The sequence below is a fragment of the Triticum aestivum genome, chromosome 2A (genome assembly GCF_018294505.1).
Source record: "Triticum aestivum cultivar Chinese Spring chromosome 2A, IWGSC CS RefSeq v2.1, whole genome shotgun sequence".
Taxonomy (NCBI): Eukaryota; Viridiplantae; Streptophyta; class Magnoliopsida; order Poales; family Poaceae; genus Triticum; species Triticum aestivum.
Genome location: NC_057797.1, coordinates 399,871,953 through 399,887,143, shown reverse-complemented (window position 1 = coordinate 399,887,143; position 15,191 = coordinate 399,871,953). Strand labels below are relative to the sequence as shown.

The following is a 15,191-nucleotide window of genomic DNA, read 5'->3' as shown; positions in this document are numbered from 1 at the left end:
CCCTGGGACGAGCGGCCACCGCCGGGGTTCCCGCTGCCCTTGTATGCTCGGATCGAGGGCCCTGGAGAAGAAGGCGCCGAGCGTCACCGTCGGTGCTGCCGTCGGCGCCGGCGGGTTACGGCAGTGCACGTCATTCCTCCTGGAGTCCACGCCGAGGGTTCCTCTCGCGAGCTTGTGCTCCACGCCACCATGGCTCCCCGGTCTTGGATTCGCCTTCCTCCCTTCTTCGCTTTTGAGATCCCCTCGAGGGGACCTCTAGAGCTCTGTGCAGCATGCTGACTGCGACACCCCCGCGACCGGAGCGGAGGTCGAGGTCGTTGCTTCGGGCGAGGTCTACATGACATGTGGCTGGGGCGAGATTGTCGGGGTTTGCCGGACAGGGGGCGCCCTCGTGATCCACCTCGTCTACGATGGCGCTTCACTGATGTTCTTCAAGGTCTTCGACACGGAGGGACGCCGGCTAGAGTGCTGCCCTAAGAAAGGTGGTCGGGGCCCTGCCGTGGCGAGGACCAGGCCCGCCCATTGCTTCCCTAGCAGCTCCTCTGGTGGCAGCGAAGGTGCCGGAGGGTCCAGCGACTCCGCCGAGCTTCTCGCGACTCCGGAGACGAGCGACGATAGCTACGAGCCCCCGAGCTCCCGTCACGCTCGGAGCAGGGCGGGCTCGTCAGGCCGCCGACACCACTGATATGGATGGGGTTGGCGCCGGTGCCTGACGGTCCACTGTTGATGATGGCGTCTTCGGTGGAGGCGTGCGCAGTTTGCGCTCCTTAGGATTAGCACCTCCTATTCCCTGCGAGGAATCAAAGTACCACCCCGCGGTGGTATGTAAGGCGCTGGCCATGTCTTTTGTAAATATTATATCCCTAGTATGAATCGATGCGAGGTGCTTGTCCTGTCCAGGCTCGGCTCCCCCTTTCTTCCCTCATGAGGACCTGGTGCTCTACGCTGACAGGTCCCGGTCCCCAGACAGGCTCCAGCCGTCGCTGGTATGCCAGGTCGTGATGCCGTGGTCAAGGCTAGGAGGTGAGCGGCCCGAGGTCCAGTAAGAGCCCCTGAGTCGTGATGCTCAGGAGGTCCCCTTTAGCGCTCAAGCAGCCTCCGCTGGGAGAGAAATTCAAGCAGCGTTGCCGTGACAGAGCTGCAGTAGGCGAGGGTTAAGCACTGAGTCGGATTAGTTTTCGCGTGACTTATCTTGTAGGCTCGGGGTAGTTTCCGTTGAAGCGTCGGGCTTGTGCGACGGCAACTGAGGTGTTGCGGGGTTAGGCCCTTGCGAGCTTCTTCTCCCCCCCCCCCCCCCCCGCTCTTCCCTTAATGCTCTACATCCTCAGGTCCCGGCCCTCGAGCGAGCTCAGCCGCCACTGGTATGACAGGTCACGATGCCGTGGGTCAAGGCCAGGGGGTGAGGGCTGGAGAGCCAGTAAGAGCCCATGAGTCGTGATGCTCAGGCGCCCCCCTTTTAACGTGCAAGCGGGCTGTGCCGAAGAGAAGGAGAAGAAGTCTCGCGATGCCACCAACGTTATTCCTAGAGCGGGTCCTGCATACCAACCACGAGGGGAAACAAGGTCTGTTGTCTCGGTTGTCAGCTAACCATCGGTCGCTCCGAGGGAGTGATTGGGGCACTGAGGGCCTGGTGAGGTGGCGCCTTGCGGGGCTGCCGCGGCCAGAGCTCAGCCACTCAGATTTTTCGGCGTTGCAGGGACAGACCCATGTGCAAGTGTCGTGCCAGAGCGAGCGGTGCCAAAGGTAGGCGTCAATCGAGCAGGCGATTAAGTATAGCATGTTAAGCATGAAGGAGCAAATTCATTTAGATCGATGCATAGAAGTAAACGCCACTGGGTCTGGCCCGAGCAGCCTGGGGATAATGCAGCCCGAGGGGCGCCCCAACAAAGCAGATGAAAAACATAAGCAAAACGGATACATGCCGCAGGGACGGACCCACGCGACCTGGGAATGATGCGGCCCTGCGGGCGCTCCCAGCTGAAGATAAAACTTGAAAAGATGTCACCTGATACCATTGCAGAGCGAGTGTCGGAGTAGCTGTCGACACGTAGTGAAGCAGCCAACCCTCACGAGCCCTGGGGCCCTAAGCCTCGGGAGGCTCTAAGGGTCCGGGCGGCTCCTCAAGGCCCGTCTCCATCTCCTCCAGGAACGCGCGGTGCCTGGCCACCTCAGCTTCCAGGATGCTCCTCATCAGGCGCTGGTGGGCAGCAGCCGCGTTCGGTAGGCCGAAGGGCATGCGAACGTAGCTGTGAGGTGGACCCTCACAGCGCCCGACGCGCGAAGGCCAGAGGCGCTCCTGAGACGCGGCTCGGTTGAGCCCCGGTATGTCGATGCAGACACGCAGCCCACCATCCTCGCCGGGATGTGGTGCTACAGCGGGTAGGCGGCGATTGCCACGCATGACTCTGGACTCCTGTAGCTCCTGAATGTTCCTCGCGATGAACTCCTGGGGGTTTTGCCTTCCTTGCCTTATACCTTCCTGAGGGAAACGTGCCTTGAAGCACGCCTCCAAGTGGTGCCCGAGCGCCTCCCTCATGACCTTGGCGAGCTCGGTAGCCCTCCAGGAGAGAGACCCCGAGCCCTGCCCGAGGAGGGCCCGGGCGCGCCTTCCTATGCGACAGAGGGTGGCGCCCCTTGGACAGGCACGGATCCTGACGCTGCGCCTCCAGAGGGGCCTGCCTGGCGAGCGCTTGGGCCAGGTGAAGCCTTCTTCTTCTTCGGGGCCGCCTCGGGGAGCCTCCCACTCCTGTGATCTGGGTCTTCAATTGCCGCAGCCTGGAAGGCACGCTCAAGAGAACACATTGCATCCCTTGCCTCGCAAGGCACTATGATGATTCCACTGCTTCCTGGCATCTTGAGGACATTGTAGCCATGGTGAGTCACTGCCATGAACTTGGCCAGAGCTGGGTACCCGAGGATGGCATTGTATGGCAGGCGGATGTGAGCGACGTCGAAGTCAATGAGTTCGGTGCGGTAATTGTTGCGCTGCCCAAAGGTGACGGGAAGACGAACTTGCCCTATCGAAACAGTTGAACATCAGTGACTCCTGAGAAAGGCTTGGTTGGCTGAAACTGATCATATGGAACTTGGAGATTGTTGAACGTCTCGACGGACAAGACGTTGAGCTCAGCCCCGCCGCGATGAGGGTCCTGGTGACTTGCACATTGCTGATGACTGGGGAACAAAGCATCAAAAGGACTCCGGCCGTTGCTGCACACTTGAGCTAATCCGCTGAGCTGAACGTGATAGCGCACACAGACCACTTGAGTGGGCGCGTGGCCTCAAGCTTGGGGAGGACCGCATTCACCTCACGAGCAAACTGCTTGAAGATGCGCTGAGAGGCTAGGGCCTGAGCGCCGCCCAGGATGCAGGCAATTGCGTGCGGCTCCTGGAAGCCCCCAGCCCCCTCGTCCTGGTGATGGTCTTCATTCCTCCTTGGCAGTGGTGGCAGAGGAGGGAGGCCTACGTTGCCTTGAGGGCAGTCCTCGTGAGGCTGATCCCTCCAACCTCCCTCGCGAGGCTGGTCCTGCCAGCGGTCCTCGCGAGGCCGGTCACGCCACCCTTGGCGAGGGCCATAGTCTTCCCATCGTCCTCCACCTCTTCCTCCTCCTCGGTCATAGCCCCGGTCGCTGTTGTCGGGGCGTCGGCCGACACGTCCATCTCGCACGGCCCTGAGCTCTTGACATTCATTGGTCTTGTGGGTGTGGAGGTCGTGGTATACACAGTACCGGCTGCCCTTAGATGACTCAGGCTGATCCCTGCCTTGCTTGGTGTCTGGCTCTGCTACGAGCACAGCAGCCCCCTTGCGCTTCATATCCTTGACCTTGGGCTTCTCCTCTTCTAGGTCGGCAGCCGGGAGCTCGAGGAGGGAGAGGCGCCCTTCCTCATCCCCTGGCGCACTTGGTCGCCAGGTTGAACAGCTCCAGCGATGTGCACAGGTCTTCATGGATTGCTAGCTCCTCCTTCATCTTGATGTCGCACACGCCGTCGGAGAAGGGTGAAATGATAGCCTCCTTAGTCACCTTGGGAATCTTGAGGCGGGCGTTGTTGAAGCACTGGATGTACTTCTGCAGGGTCTCTCCCGGCTGTTGCTTGATGCGGTGCAGGTCGCTCATAGCCGGGGGCCGGTTGCGAGTACCTTGGAAGTTGGCGATGAAGCGGGTGCGCATCTCGTCCCAGGAGGAGATCGTGCCTGGGCCAGGTTCAGGAGCCAGGTGCGGGCACCGTCCTTGAGTGCCATGGGAAACCAATTCGCCATGACCTTCTCGTCCCCGTTGGCGGCCTCGATGCCCAGCTCGTAGAGCTGGAGGAACTCCGCGGGGTCCGCAGTGCCGTCGTAGCGCGGAGGCAGGTCTGGCTTGAACTTGCCGGGCCACGCGACGCTACGCAGCTCGGAGATGAAAGCGCGGCAGCCTGCAGTGGCCACCGGAGCTCTCTGCTGAGGTGGGGCTTGCTCCTGGGGATTCCCGCGTGCCACTTCCTGGAGCAACGCTGGGTCTTGACGTGGCGGTGCAGGGATGCGGTCATGGCGCACTGGTGCTGGGAGCACGCGAGCACCTTCTTGGGGGCGAGGGATCTCTTGGCAGCTCCTTTCTTGCCGTGCAGGCGCCGGACGCGGCGGGTCTCGACCTGGGGCCGCGCGCCTTGGAGCCAGGGCGCCTTCTTGGGGAGGAGGTGGTGGAGGCATCTCCTGCTCCTCGCCTCCTGCGTAGGATGGAGGGCAAGACAGCGAGAGGGACAGCATGGGAGAGCCCCCTGCGGCGTTGACGAGCTCGGTGATGCGGGCGAGCCAGTCCTCGTAGAGGTCGTCGACGGGGCGGTAGTGCAGGAGCTCACGCGCCAGGAGCAGCGCGGCATGCGCGTCCGTGGGGGCACGACGGGCGTGGGACGACGAACCGGCTGGAGTCAGCGACGGGGTGGCGGTGCGGCCATCGCGCCGCACCGAAGGATGCAGGGACGAGGCCTGCTGCTCATTCCCCGCCGGGCAGGTGGCGGCGTTGGCGGCAGGCGACGGAGAACGACGGGGGCGTCCGCCGACGGGCCCCGTCTGGGCGATGCGGGTGGCGAGAGCAGCCCGACGCTCGGCGCGGGCTCGGCAAGCGTCAGCCATGGTCACGGCGGAAGATCAGACACGACCAGCAGAAGAAAGATTCTGGCGCACCCCTACCTGGCGCGCCAAATGTCGGATTTCGGGTTCCGGCAGACCCTTGAGGTTCTAACACTGGGGTGCGCACAAAGATCTCTCCCCTACCAGCTCGCGTTTTGAAGTCTCGCAAAGATCTAAGCAAGAAAGATGAACACACAAGGGACACGAGATTTATACTGGTTCAGGCCACCATTGTGGTGTAATACCCTACTCCAGTGTGTGGTGTGGTGGATTGCCTCAGGGGCTGATAGTGAACAGTACAAAGGGAGAACATCCTCGTGAGGGGCTGTTCTTGAACTGCTTGGGTGAGTTCACTCGCTTCTCTCTCTTTCTGGTTGATCTCCAGATCCCTCTACCCTATGGGTGGCTAGTCCTATTTATCGGTGGAGGCCCTGGGCCTCTTCCCAAATAATGAGCGGGAAGGGCGCCAACAATTGGCCATTTTGAAGGGGAACATCTAGTACACTTATCCTGACTAAAGATGGTCTTCGGGTGCCGAAGGTCCTGACGGTGACGCCGCCCTAGGCTCCACGATGACCTCCATCCTGCCATTCTGCTGGTCTTGGTCTTGTTGCACCGAAACGGTAAACTTTGCCTGATGCCTTGGCCTGTGCTTGTCCCCTTTGCACCGAAAGGGAAATAAGAACACTGCGCAGGCCGGCGCCCGCCTGGCCTCCGATCGTCATGGCTTGCGTCACGGGCCCCTCGGGAGGTGCCTCGCATTGATCTCTCCACCTCCTCGCGAGCCTGCCTGAGGAGGCTGCTCTTGAGGAAGCTCCCTGTCGTCCACCCCGCGAGGCTTGGCCCCTCGCGAGGGTCTTGAGGTTGAGTTGATGGAGCTGGGCTGCATTGGGCCCCCACTTGAGCCACGCCGCAGGCCGCAGGCAGGCAAGTCTGGGGACCCCCATTCCTAGAACGCCGACACATGGCAATATGGGAGGCATGATAAACAAGTGGTAGGTAGCAAGACATAGCGATAGAACGAACAACTAGCAAGCAAAGATAGAAGTGATATCGAGGGTAATGGTCATCTTGCCTGAGATCCCGCAAGGAAGAAGAATGAGTCCATGAAGAAGTCAAACAGACTTAGTCGAACGAATCCTCACAACTCTAGAACAAAACCGAAGCTAACGAGAGAAGCAAACCGGAAAGAAGAAAACAACATGGTAAACACACAAGCATAAACATGGCATGATGCACAAACAAGTATGGTGCATGTCCAATTTAATGCAGCATGGCATGGCAAAGTGCACAACCAATACTACAAATTAAGTGGAGCTCAATATGCAACGAGTTGCATATTGACGAAACACCACATCAATTATTTAGTTCTCTCTCGTTTATGTACCCAACAATATTAAATGTTATTAAACATGGCAAGGGGTGAAGCATATGAAAACTACCTACCTAGGCAAGCTTAAATGAGGCCGGAACAACAAACAACAATTCCGGTAAATCCCCACATGTCATTTAGAAATTTAATGCAAACAACAATTTTAAACATTTAAATGTTGTTGTCATGATGTGGATGACATATGCAAGTTTTATGCCATTTTATGAAAATGTTGACATGAAGATGATAAGGAGCATTTGGTCACCATGGCGGAAATAATTGGTTGCCACGGCGACGAAAACGGAAACGGTGACATGGCAACATTCCGGTTCCGGTAACTCGTTGAGAGACCGGTGCAAACGAAGTGGACGTGAGCGTGTCAAGCAAAGATGTGGGTGACCCCGATTACCGGGTCCCCACGTGTCAATGGTAAGACCAATGAGGCATGTCCACAAAACAATTCGGACACGATTCAAACAAGAGCATCTCATACAACATGCATTTGTTCTCACAAGGTCGTCTCGGCGGTTATACCTTCGAAGCGTGCATCGGGACGGTTCAGGTTCGATGGGATGTAGGGGAAGTAGACGTTCGCGCGGCGGTAGTGGAAGTAGTGGTACACGTTCGTTTTAGAGAGGTACTTGACGCATCCGAGGTTTTCGGAGGCGACGGTAGTGGAACTTGGCAAATCCGAGTTCTTCGGAGGTTATCATCGAACTTGGTCGAATATGCGGCATGGATAGTCGTTCACTCAACGGCCTTCAGCGATGGTAGTTGTACACAGTCGTAGTCATACACTCTTCGTAGATGTTCGGGGTCGTCACCGTTCGTAGTCGAGGTAGTTGAACTTGACGAAACCCTCGGCGATAGTAGTGGTGCATGTTATGTAGATGTTCGGGCGGCGGTAGTGGTACATGGATCATAGATGTTCGGGTCATCGTTAGAGGTACTTGATGCATCACCGGGTGTAGTCGTACATGAGGGTCTTGACGAATCCGAAGAGGTACTTGACGGGTCCGGTCTTGGCGATCCGGGTTTTCGTAGTGTCATGGTACTTGACGCTTGGGATTGATTCCAGGGTTGCACGAGTCCACGGCAACACAACATAGGTGCAAATAGGCAACTACTTGGCGCAGTTCTGGTGGTCGAACAAGGCAGGGGCAGCTCGGTCACGCGCGTTGCGGGCGGCAGAGGACGAAGCAGAGGAGCAGCAGCGCAAGGGAAGGCAGCGACGCAGGCGAGCAGGAGTCCCAGCGGCAGAGCTCCATGGGAGGCGTAGCCATGCGTGGCTGCTGGAGCTCCTCGAGCAGAGAAGAAGCTGGCGGTGGCTGGGCATCGGGGACCTCGAGGCCATGGGGATGGCCTACAACAGAAGGAGGCGCGGGCGGCAGGACGACGGGGAGGCGCACGGGGCGGACACGTCCGGAGATGGCCGTTGCGACGATGAGGGGAGGCAGGCGAAGGCCGGCGAGACTCTAGGCGGAGGCGGAGGTCGACGGAGCGGCGAGGGGCTTGACCGGAGCGGCGGCCTTGTGGATGGAGGGAGGAGGTCAGGCGCTGTGAAGGAGAGCGGGAGATCGAGCGAGGGGAAGAAGGAGCGTGGGGGATCGGGCACGAGGAGAGGGATGGGGGATCGAGCGTGGGGCTCTCCTGGCGGCACTAGGAGGAACGAAGGGGAGAGAGGGGATCGGGCAGAGGGTGTGGGCTAGGGTTGTAGGAGGGTTAGGTGGGCCTTAGGGGATGTTGGGCCTAGGGAGGCCGCGGGGAAGGGGCCGGCTTGGCAGCTGCTATCTCTCTCTCTCTCTCTCTCTCTCTCTCTCCTTCTTCTTCTTCTTCTTCTTATTTTCTTTAGCAAAAAATAATTAAAGAGAAGAAAAAGAAAGAGGGAGTTACGGAACGAATTTGCGCATGCGGATTATTTTCCCAGACTCACAAAAATGCGAGGAATTTGACAAAAATAGCCTGAGGATTTTTTTAGAGGAAGTAAAATCCACACCTGTTGGATTTAACTCAGACAATTTGAATTTCGATACCCATTCAAATGAACTCCAAATGGGTTGAAATTATAGGCGGGGTGACCCTACATACCAGATGTGATTTATGGGCAGATTTTGAACATTTATGGAGAAGTAAAATCGCAACTCAATTTTACTAAAAGGTTGAGAAGGAAGGATAGGAAGTTGAGTCGGATAAAAAAAGAGTTGAAGAATAATGCAAATGTGTTATGGGTGATTCCAAGTTAATGGAATATGTTGATATATCTCCCTAATAATATTGGGAGACTTTTATATGTTGTAAAGAGAAATCACCATGTGCATTTCCCTCGATTTAAATGGATCGAAGATCCATGCAATTTATTTAGTTGAGTTGTAAAAAGGGTTGCATGATGACATGATGCAATGCAAATGATGCTAAGATAAATGCAACGAACAAAACAAATCACACGACGAATATCGGAATCCATGGAAGGCATATGGAGCGCCGATCCCAGGGCGTCACATCCATATACTGCATGTGCTGTCGAAAGGGCTGAGGATTGCCCTTCGATCTGGGAGCATCCAAGGGTGCAGACGTGCGATCCGTGGGGTTTGGGTTCTGGCCAATCAGAACGCACGACTCAGATCGCGTGCGCAGCAGGGGGAGGGGGCATCGACAACGATTAGGTAGGCACACGGCTTTCGAGAGTGAACTGTGTGCTATTTGAGAACATTTCGTGAGAAGAATCTCGGTTTTTAAATCCCCATAAATCCAAACCTCACCCGAAAATCGTGAAACTTGGCATGGTGTCACGACATGGCACATATATGTCGAGGATTTTTTTGTCCATTTTGGCGCAAGTTTTATCACAAGCCTCTTACAAATCGGAGCTTCTCTCAAAGAAGCCTCGTGGTTCCGATAGGGAAACGTGTCCTCTTTGTGGGTGAAACGATAATCACTGCCTCTTTTCGCCTTGTATTTTCTTCTACGGGCAACATGGAACGACTGGATATCCGTGCTGAAATTTAAATTACCTAATCTTTACCTACTAATAAACCAGCGACCGCTTCTGGTCGTACGTCGTCGGCGTTTTTTTAAAAAACTCCTTCCGTTTCTGGGAATTTGACCTGCAGTCCTATTTCTAAGTGGGTAACGTTTCACTTTTTGTAACGAAAAAAAATACCCAAACACACACGGGCTCGGGCTCGCGCTCACCTCCTCTCCCTCTCGCCCAGAAGTCCTCGCCGCCGCCGCCGCCACCACCCACGCCGACCGCTTCCGGCGAGCTCCGGCACCGCGCAACATGTACCCGAGCTCCCCACAGTCCGCGCCTCCCTCCCCCGCGGCCAGATTCTCTGCTCCCGGCATCTATCGCCCGCTCGCAGCCCCGCCCCCATGGCTAGGGTTTCGAGCAGGGCTTCGCCGGTGCATCTCCCGCTCGCCGTCTTCTCCCACCACGCCGGCCTCCCTTCGCTAGGCACCCTCGCACCTTTCGGCACCCTCGCACTGGGCATTCCTTTCTCTCCCCCTCACGGCTCCTCCCGTCGCCGAACTGGAGCACCAACCGATTTGGGGTAGCAATGCCATGAGCTAACACCCCTGTGTGGGCTTGCTCAATCTGGGGCAGACGCGCCAGTTCTGGCGTGGAGAGAGGAGGAAGGTGAGACGGGAGGCCAAGGCAACGGCGAGATCCACGTCGAGCTGCCATGGCCATGACCTGATCCACGACGAGGTTAAATGGGGGCGGCTGCTTCCTAAAGGACGACGAAGCTCTCCAAGGGTGGGCCTTCTGTTCTCCCCGAGAATGATGTACCCGTGGCATGATTGCTCTTCATGTGTACGTGCTTGCTGTATTTACCTGCATCTGATGGTTCTTCCAATGTGCGTGTTTGAGAAATACACCTGCAGGTAATGGTTCTTCATGCTATGTGCCTGGTTCTTGTGTTGCTTCCAGGGCATAGAACTGCCTGCAATGATTCCTTGTGTGCTTTTGTTCTGAGTTCCTTAGCTTCTTTTGGTGGATTAGCTATTGTATAAAATAAAACAAGCAAGCAGTTCATATGGGTTGATTAGCTGATGCATGTGATGTGTATAAATGGATAATTGAGATGGGTGTGATTTATTATGGGATGTAGTCTGATTTCTAAGAAAAGGGTTTCTTCTTGGTTGAGAATAATGGAATTTGAGATGTACTGCTATGTGTTTGCTCTCCATCTTGGACCTTCTAAGCTGCACCTGGTAAAGTGTTGATAGGTTTGACGTAAGTATTTTGGACCTAACACATTTTTATCAATTGTTTCAGATTGACCCGGCGAAATACAAGAGCATTTCATCTGGATTTAGCGTTCTGCTAAAGGAGCAAGGAGCTAGGGGATTTTTCAGGGGATGGGTGCCTACCATGCTTGGTTACAGTGCTCAGGGGGCTTGCAAGTTTGGGTTCTACAAGTTCTTTAAGAAGACCTACTCAGATATGGTTGGGCCTGAGAATGCCGTGAAGTACATGACCCTATAATTTACCTTGTAGGGTCAGCTTCTGCTGAGGTAATTTTTGATATCGCTCTATGCCCCTTTGAAACTGTCATGGTCCGTGTGCAGACACAACCTGGATTTGCTTGTGGGTTGAGTGATGGGCTTCCCAAGTTCATCAAATCTGAGGGTGCTGCTGGGTAAGTAAATCTCCAGCCATCTTAACAACTTCATGATTTGCTTTACTTACCCTCATTCTATGCTGGATATCCGTGCTGAAATTTAAATTACCTAATTAATAATAATAAAGAGAACTGGGTTTCTGTCGTCCGTCGTCGGCATTTTTGCAGAAAACCCCCTCCGCTTTTGAGTATTCAACCCGCAGTCCCTTTTTAAGTTGCTATCTCAGAAAATGTTTCGTTATTACAAAAAGAACCCTGCCGTTTTGAGAATTCAACCCGCGGTCCCCCTGGAAAGAAAAAAAACTAGCCACACGAACGATCCATGAACCCCAATCTCATCCACCTCCAGCGCCGCCACGCCCTGCAACGCCGCCGCGCGCCGCCGGACTCGCCGGAACTCGACCCGCCGTCACGCCACCGCTCAAGCCCAGCTTCTGGATCGGGTCAACGCGGTGGCTCGAGCGGCTGGGGGCGGCGCGGTGGCTCGAGCGAAGGCGGCGGCTGGAGATTGCAAGGGCCGGATTCATGAGCGGCAGGGGCTGGGGAGGCATATCCGGAGGCGGGCGGCGAGGCGGGGGTCGCCGGTGACGACGACGAAGGCCGGATCGTGGATTCCCAGGCGAAAGGAGACAGGGAGGTGAGGGGAAGGAGAAGGAAGAAAGGAGGGACGGTGCGGCGACCTAGGCAGGAGCTCGCCGGAGCCGGGCGACGACGGACGACCGCGGGAGACAGGGGGATCCGATGCCGTTGCTACTGCCTCCCTGGTATTCCTCCTCTCACATCTCCCGCCTTGACGTCATCTGTTGCGCCGCCCAGGCCTCGACTCCACATCACCGGCATCTCCAACTCAGTACTCCTGCCACTGCACCCAGCGGCTCGTCGCCATGACCGGATCCGGCAAGGTTCCTCCAATACCCACCCTCTCCCTCATGCCACACATGCTATTTTACTTGGAAAAGCCATTGCTCACGTTTTGGATTTTGGCACTGCTCTGTTGTCGTGCTTCGCTTCAGTTCTTTATTGGAGGAACTTTAATTGTTTTGTTTCGATTCTTCTTCGATCTTAGCTCTCAGGTCTCAATATATGCATTACAATATGTTTGTTGTCTGTAGGGATGGAGTGAAGAAATTGGATTGGGGTCATGGAATAAATCATACGAGGATGCAACTCATGTTCTTGTAGGCAGTCATTCAGATTTCTTAACTCTGTAGCAAAATCAGCTGCCACAGTTCTGTGCTGCCGGCCATAGAAACCTTTCATGTATCCCCTCTTGTCGCTTCTCTGCAGCGGCATCTCAGTGCCATGGTGGCGGCGCTCCTGCCCCAACGACCGTAACTGCTCCTCACGATCTGTTGTGTCTCGGCAGTCCCAGCCACTCCTCCCTAGCGAACTTGTGCTCTTCCTTTGGCTTGCCTTCCAGAGGATCTGCACCGCTTCAGTTATAATCAGCAGGGGCCTGACGTCCAACCTCGGCCTTCATGTTGGTTATTGTAGCCTTTATGTATACCTCTGTCAGATCGCTCACTATTTTGATAGGAATCCGCTGCCCGGTGATGGTTTGTTCCTTCCTGACGGATTGTCGCACACGTTTACATGATTCGGGTGCGCACATAGGCAAGCAAGGCCGCCGTGGTTCAGGCATCTGTTAGTTATCGAAAAAATCTAACCACCGCAGGAGAGGAGGAGCTGCAGATTCATAGTGTACGTGATGTCCCTACCAGATTGCTACAACATTCATGCAGGTACGCTTCTTGCAGCTTGTTCAGATTTATTTGATGTCCAATGCTATATTATGTGCATCTCTTATTTCGCTACGTTGTTCTTTGATGAAGTTGTGCTTATTTTGCATTGTAGTTCAGGCAATGTTTAGATAAAATATGTCCCTAGATTACATAGTATGCATGCCCTCTGTTACTTGCTGAATGTCTCTTGGGTAACTAAAAATGTTCAGAATAAGCTAAATTTTAGAAATTCTTCATGGATTATGATTGGCAGTTATATGCCACCAGATTTCAAGACTGCTGCTTGAACAGTTTGTTATCCATGAAGCTTAGAAGTGTTAGACGGACTAAATTTGCTATCATTTGCGACCATTTTTTCCCTAAGGCCATCAGATCCACTGACACACTTTGCTACCCTAAGGGAGTCATGTTACAGTTTTTGTGGTCAATCACCCACCAGTCACCACAAATGCAAATGGTTAGTTTATTACAATACAGATTTACTGCTGTTTATTTGTATATGAGATTTTCTCAGTTTCACTTCTCACATGATATTTACAGCTTAATCAATTCTCAATCGACCTGCTTTGGTTGTACTTTTTTATTTGCTTTGTTCAGATTTATTTGATGTCCAATGCTATATTATGTGCATCTCTGAAGAATAATATGGAAACTGATTGTGGTTAGTATGTCCTGCAAGATTGCTTTAAAAATGCCTCAATGCAGCCTTCTGATTCATATATATGATGCATTTAGTTCCTTCTCCATTTATTATACACTGTACTGTTTTGACATGCCCAATTATCAAGTACAATCATTTTAAGATATATTACTATACCCCCCCCTTCTAAAAAGGTATATTGCTATAATGTAGTAGGGCGCTCATTTGATTCACTAAACAAACTTTAGACAATTGGTTGAGCTTCGGCATATCTGCACCTATGTTAGAATCGGATCAAACTCCTACGTTTACTAATACAAATTTTGCCCAAACAAATTGATTATTTTGTCTAACATATATTGTTGCTAATGCGTTCATGCTTTCCTCAGATTCTGATATGCTGAAAAGTTTGCCAAAGTTGAGTCGCCGGGAACTTAAAGTAGCGCGTGAGGATTTTAGCACCATAATTGGCTCAACTCCGGAGATTGTAGTCTACAAAGGAACAATGAAGGATGGACCTGAGGTTTTTGTCATATCATTATGTGCCTTTGAAGGTCATTGGACTAGCGAGCATGAGCTCTTTTACCAAAACAATGTAGTTCGTTTGTCTAAAATTGTGACTCAGAAACACCTTTTAACTCAAATAATAAATAAATAAAATGCGATGAACATTGTAGGTTATGATCTGGCAAGGTTGAGTCATGAGAACATAGCAAAGTTTCTGGGCTATTGCAGAGAGAGTGACCCATTCTCGAGGATGTTACTCTTTGAGTACGCATCAAATGGGACCCTGTACGAGCACCTACACCGTAAGTCTATCTCTTCAATTTCGTTACGACAGAAATATTTTGCATATTCTGTGCATTGTAATTTGATCGCATTTGTTTTCTTCCTTTAGATGGAGAAGAGGCCCAATTCTCTTTGCTCAAACAAATGAAAATAGCCATCAGCATCGCCCAAGGTTTAAGGTATCTGCACACCGAGTCGCAGCCGCCTTTCGCTATATCAGAGCTGAACTCCAATTCAGTATACGTTATAGAAGATTCTACCCCCAAGGTACTTGCATGGCTTTTCTATACAAACTGAACTTTGAAATCCACTTCAGACAATTGTTCATGACTTGACAGAAATCATTCTTATGAGCAGGCTGACGACATCGTCTACTGAAGCCCCACCAGCGACGCGACGGGAGAGCTCCGGCCTGTACGTGGGTGTGGGAAGACAGATCCGCATCGCCAGCCTACACAAGGCCATGTCAACACCTCGACGCAGGGTTCATCATCCGTCTTCGTCGGGTAAGCAAAGCGATCCACCTTTCCTCTTTCTCATCAGATCCATTTTATTGTGATATTGCATTTAAGTCAACCAATTTTTATGATTCTTTCGGTGTTAAAGAAAATGGATTTTTACCTGAATAAATTTCGTGTATAGATATGTAGAGGATGAACTCAACAAGCGGATCTTTCAAGGTTAATTAGCCAAGCGGATCTTTCAAGGTTAATTAGCTTTGCACATTTTATTAAATAGATGCAGTGGCATAGCACCTTCAATATCATGCTTGCACTCACATGTTTTCCAACAGCACCATGAATGCTGCCCAGAATTGCCATGCCTTCCGCTTTCGCTATAAGTTCCTATGCTGCTCCCTGCCCCCTCCTCCTGTCACGTGTGTTGTTTCCCTTGTCATCAGTGAGCTCTAGAAAAC

The 15,191-nt window shown here is 53.3% G+C and overlaps 1 protein-coding gene across 1 annotated transcript; it reads left to right on the top strand.

Moving 5' to 3' along the window:
• The first annotated feature begins 11,838 nt into the window (after positions 1-11,838).
• LOC123191687 (probable LRR receptor-like serine/threonine-protein kinase At1g63430) lies at positions 11,839-14,653 on the top strand. The gene is made up of 6 exons (XM_044604334.1): positions 11,839-12,006; positions 12,217-12,846; positions 13,876-14,040; positions 14,164-14,295; positions 14,385-14,542; positions 14,633-14,653. Exons 2-6 carry the CDS (start codon positions 12,813-12,815, stop codon positions 14,651-14,653), a joined length of 510 nt encoding a protein of 169 aa, XP_044460269.1. The 5' UTR covers positions 11,839-12,006; positions 12,217-12,812.
• The last annotated feature ends 538 nt before the right edge of the window (positions 14,654-15,191 follow it).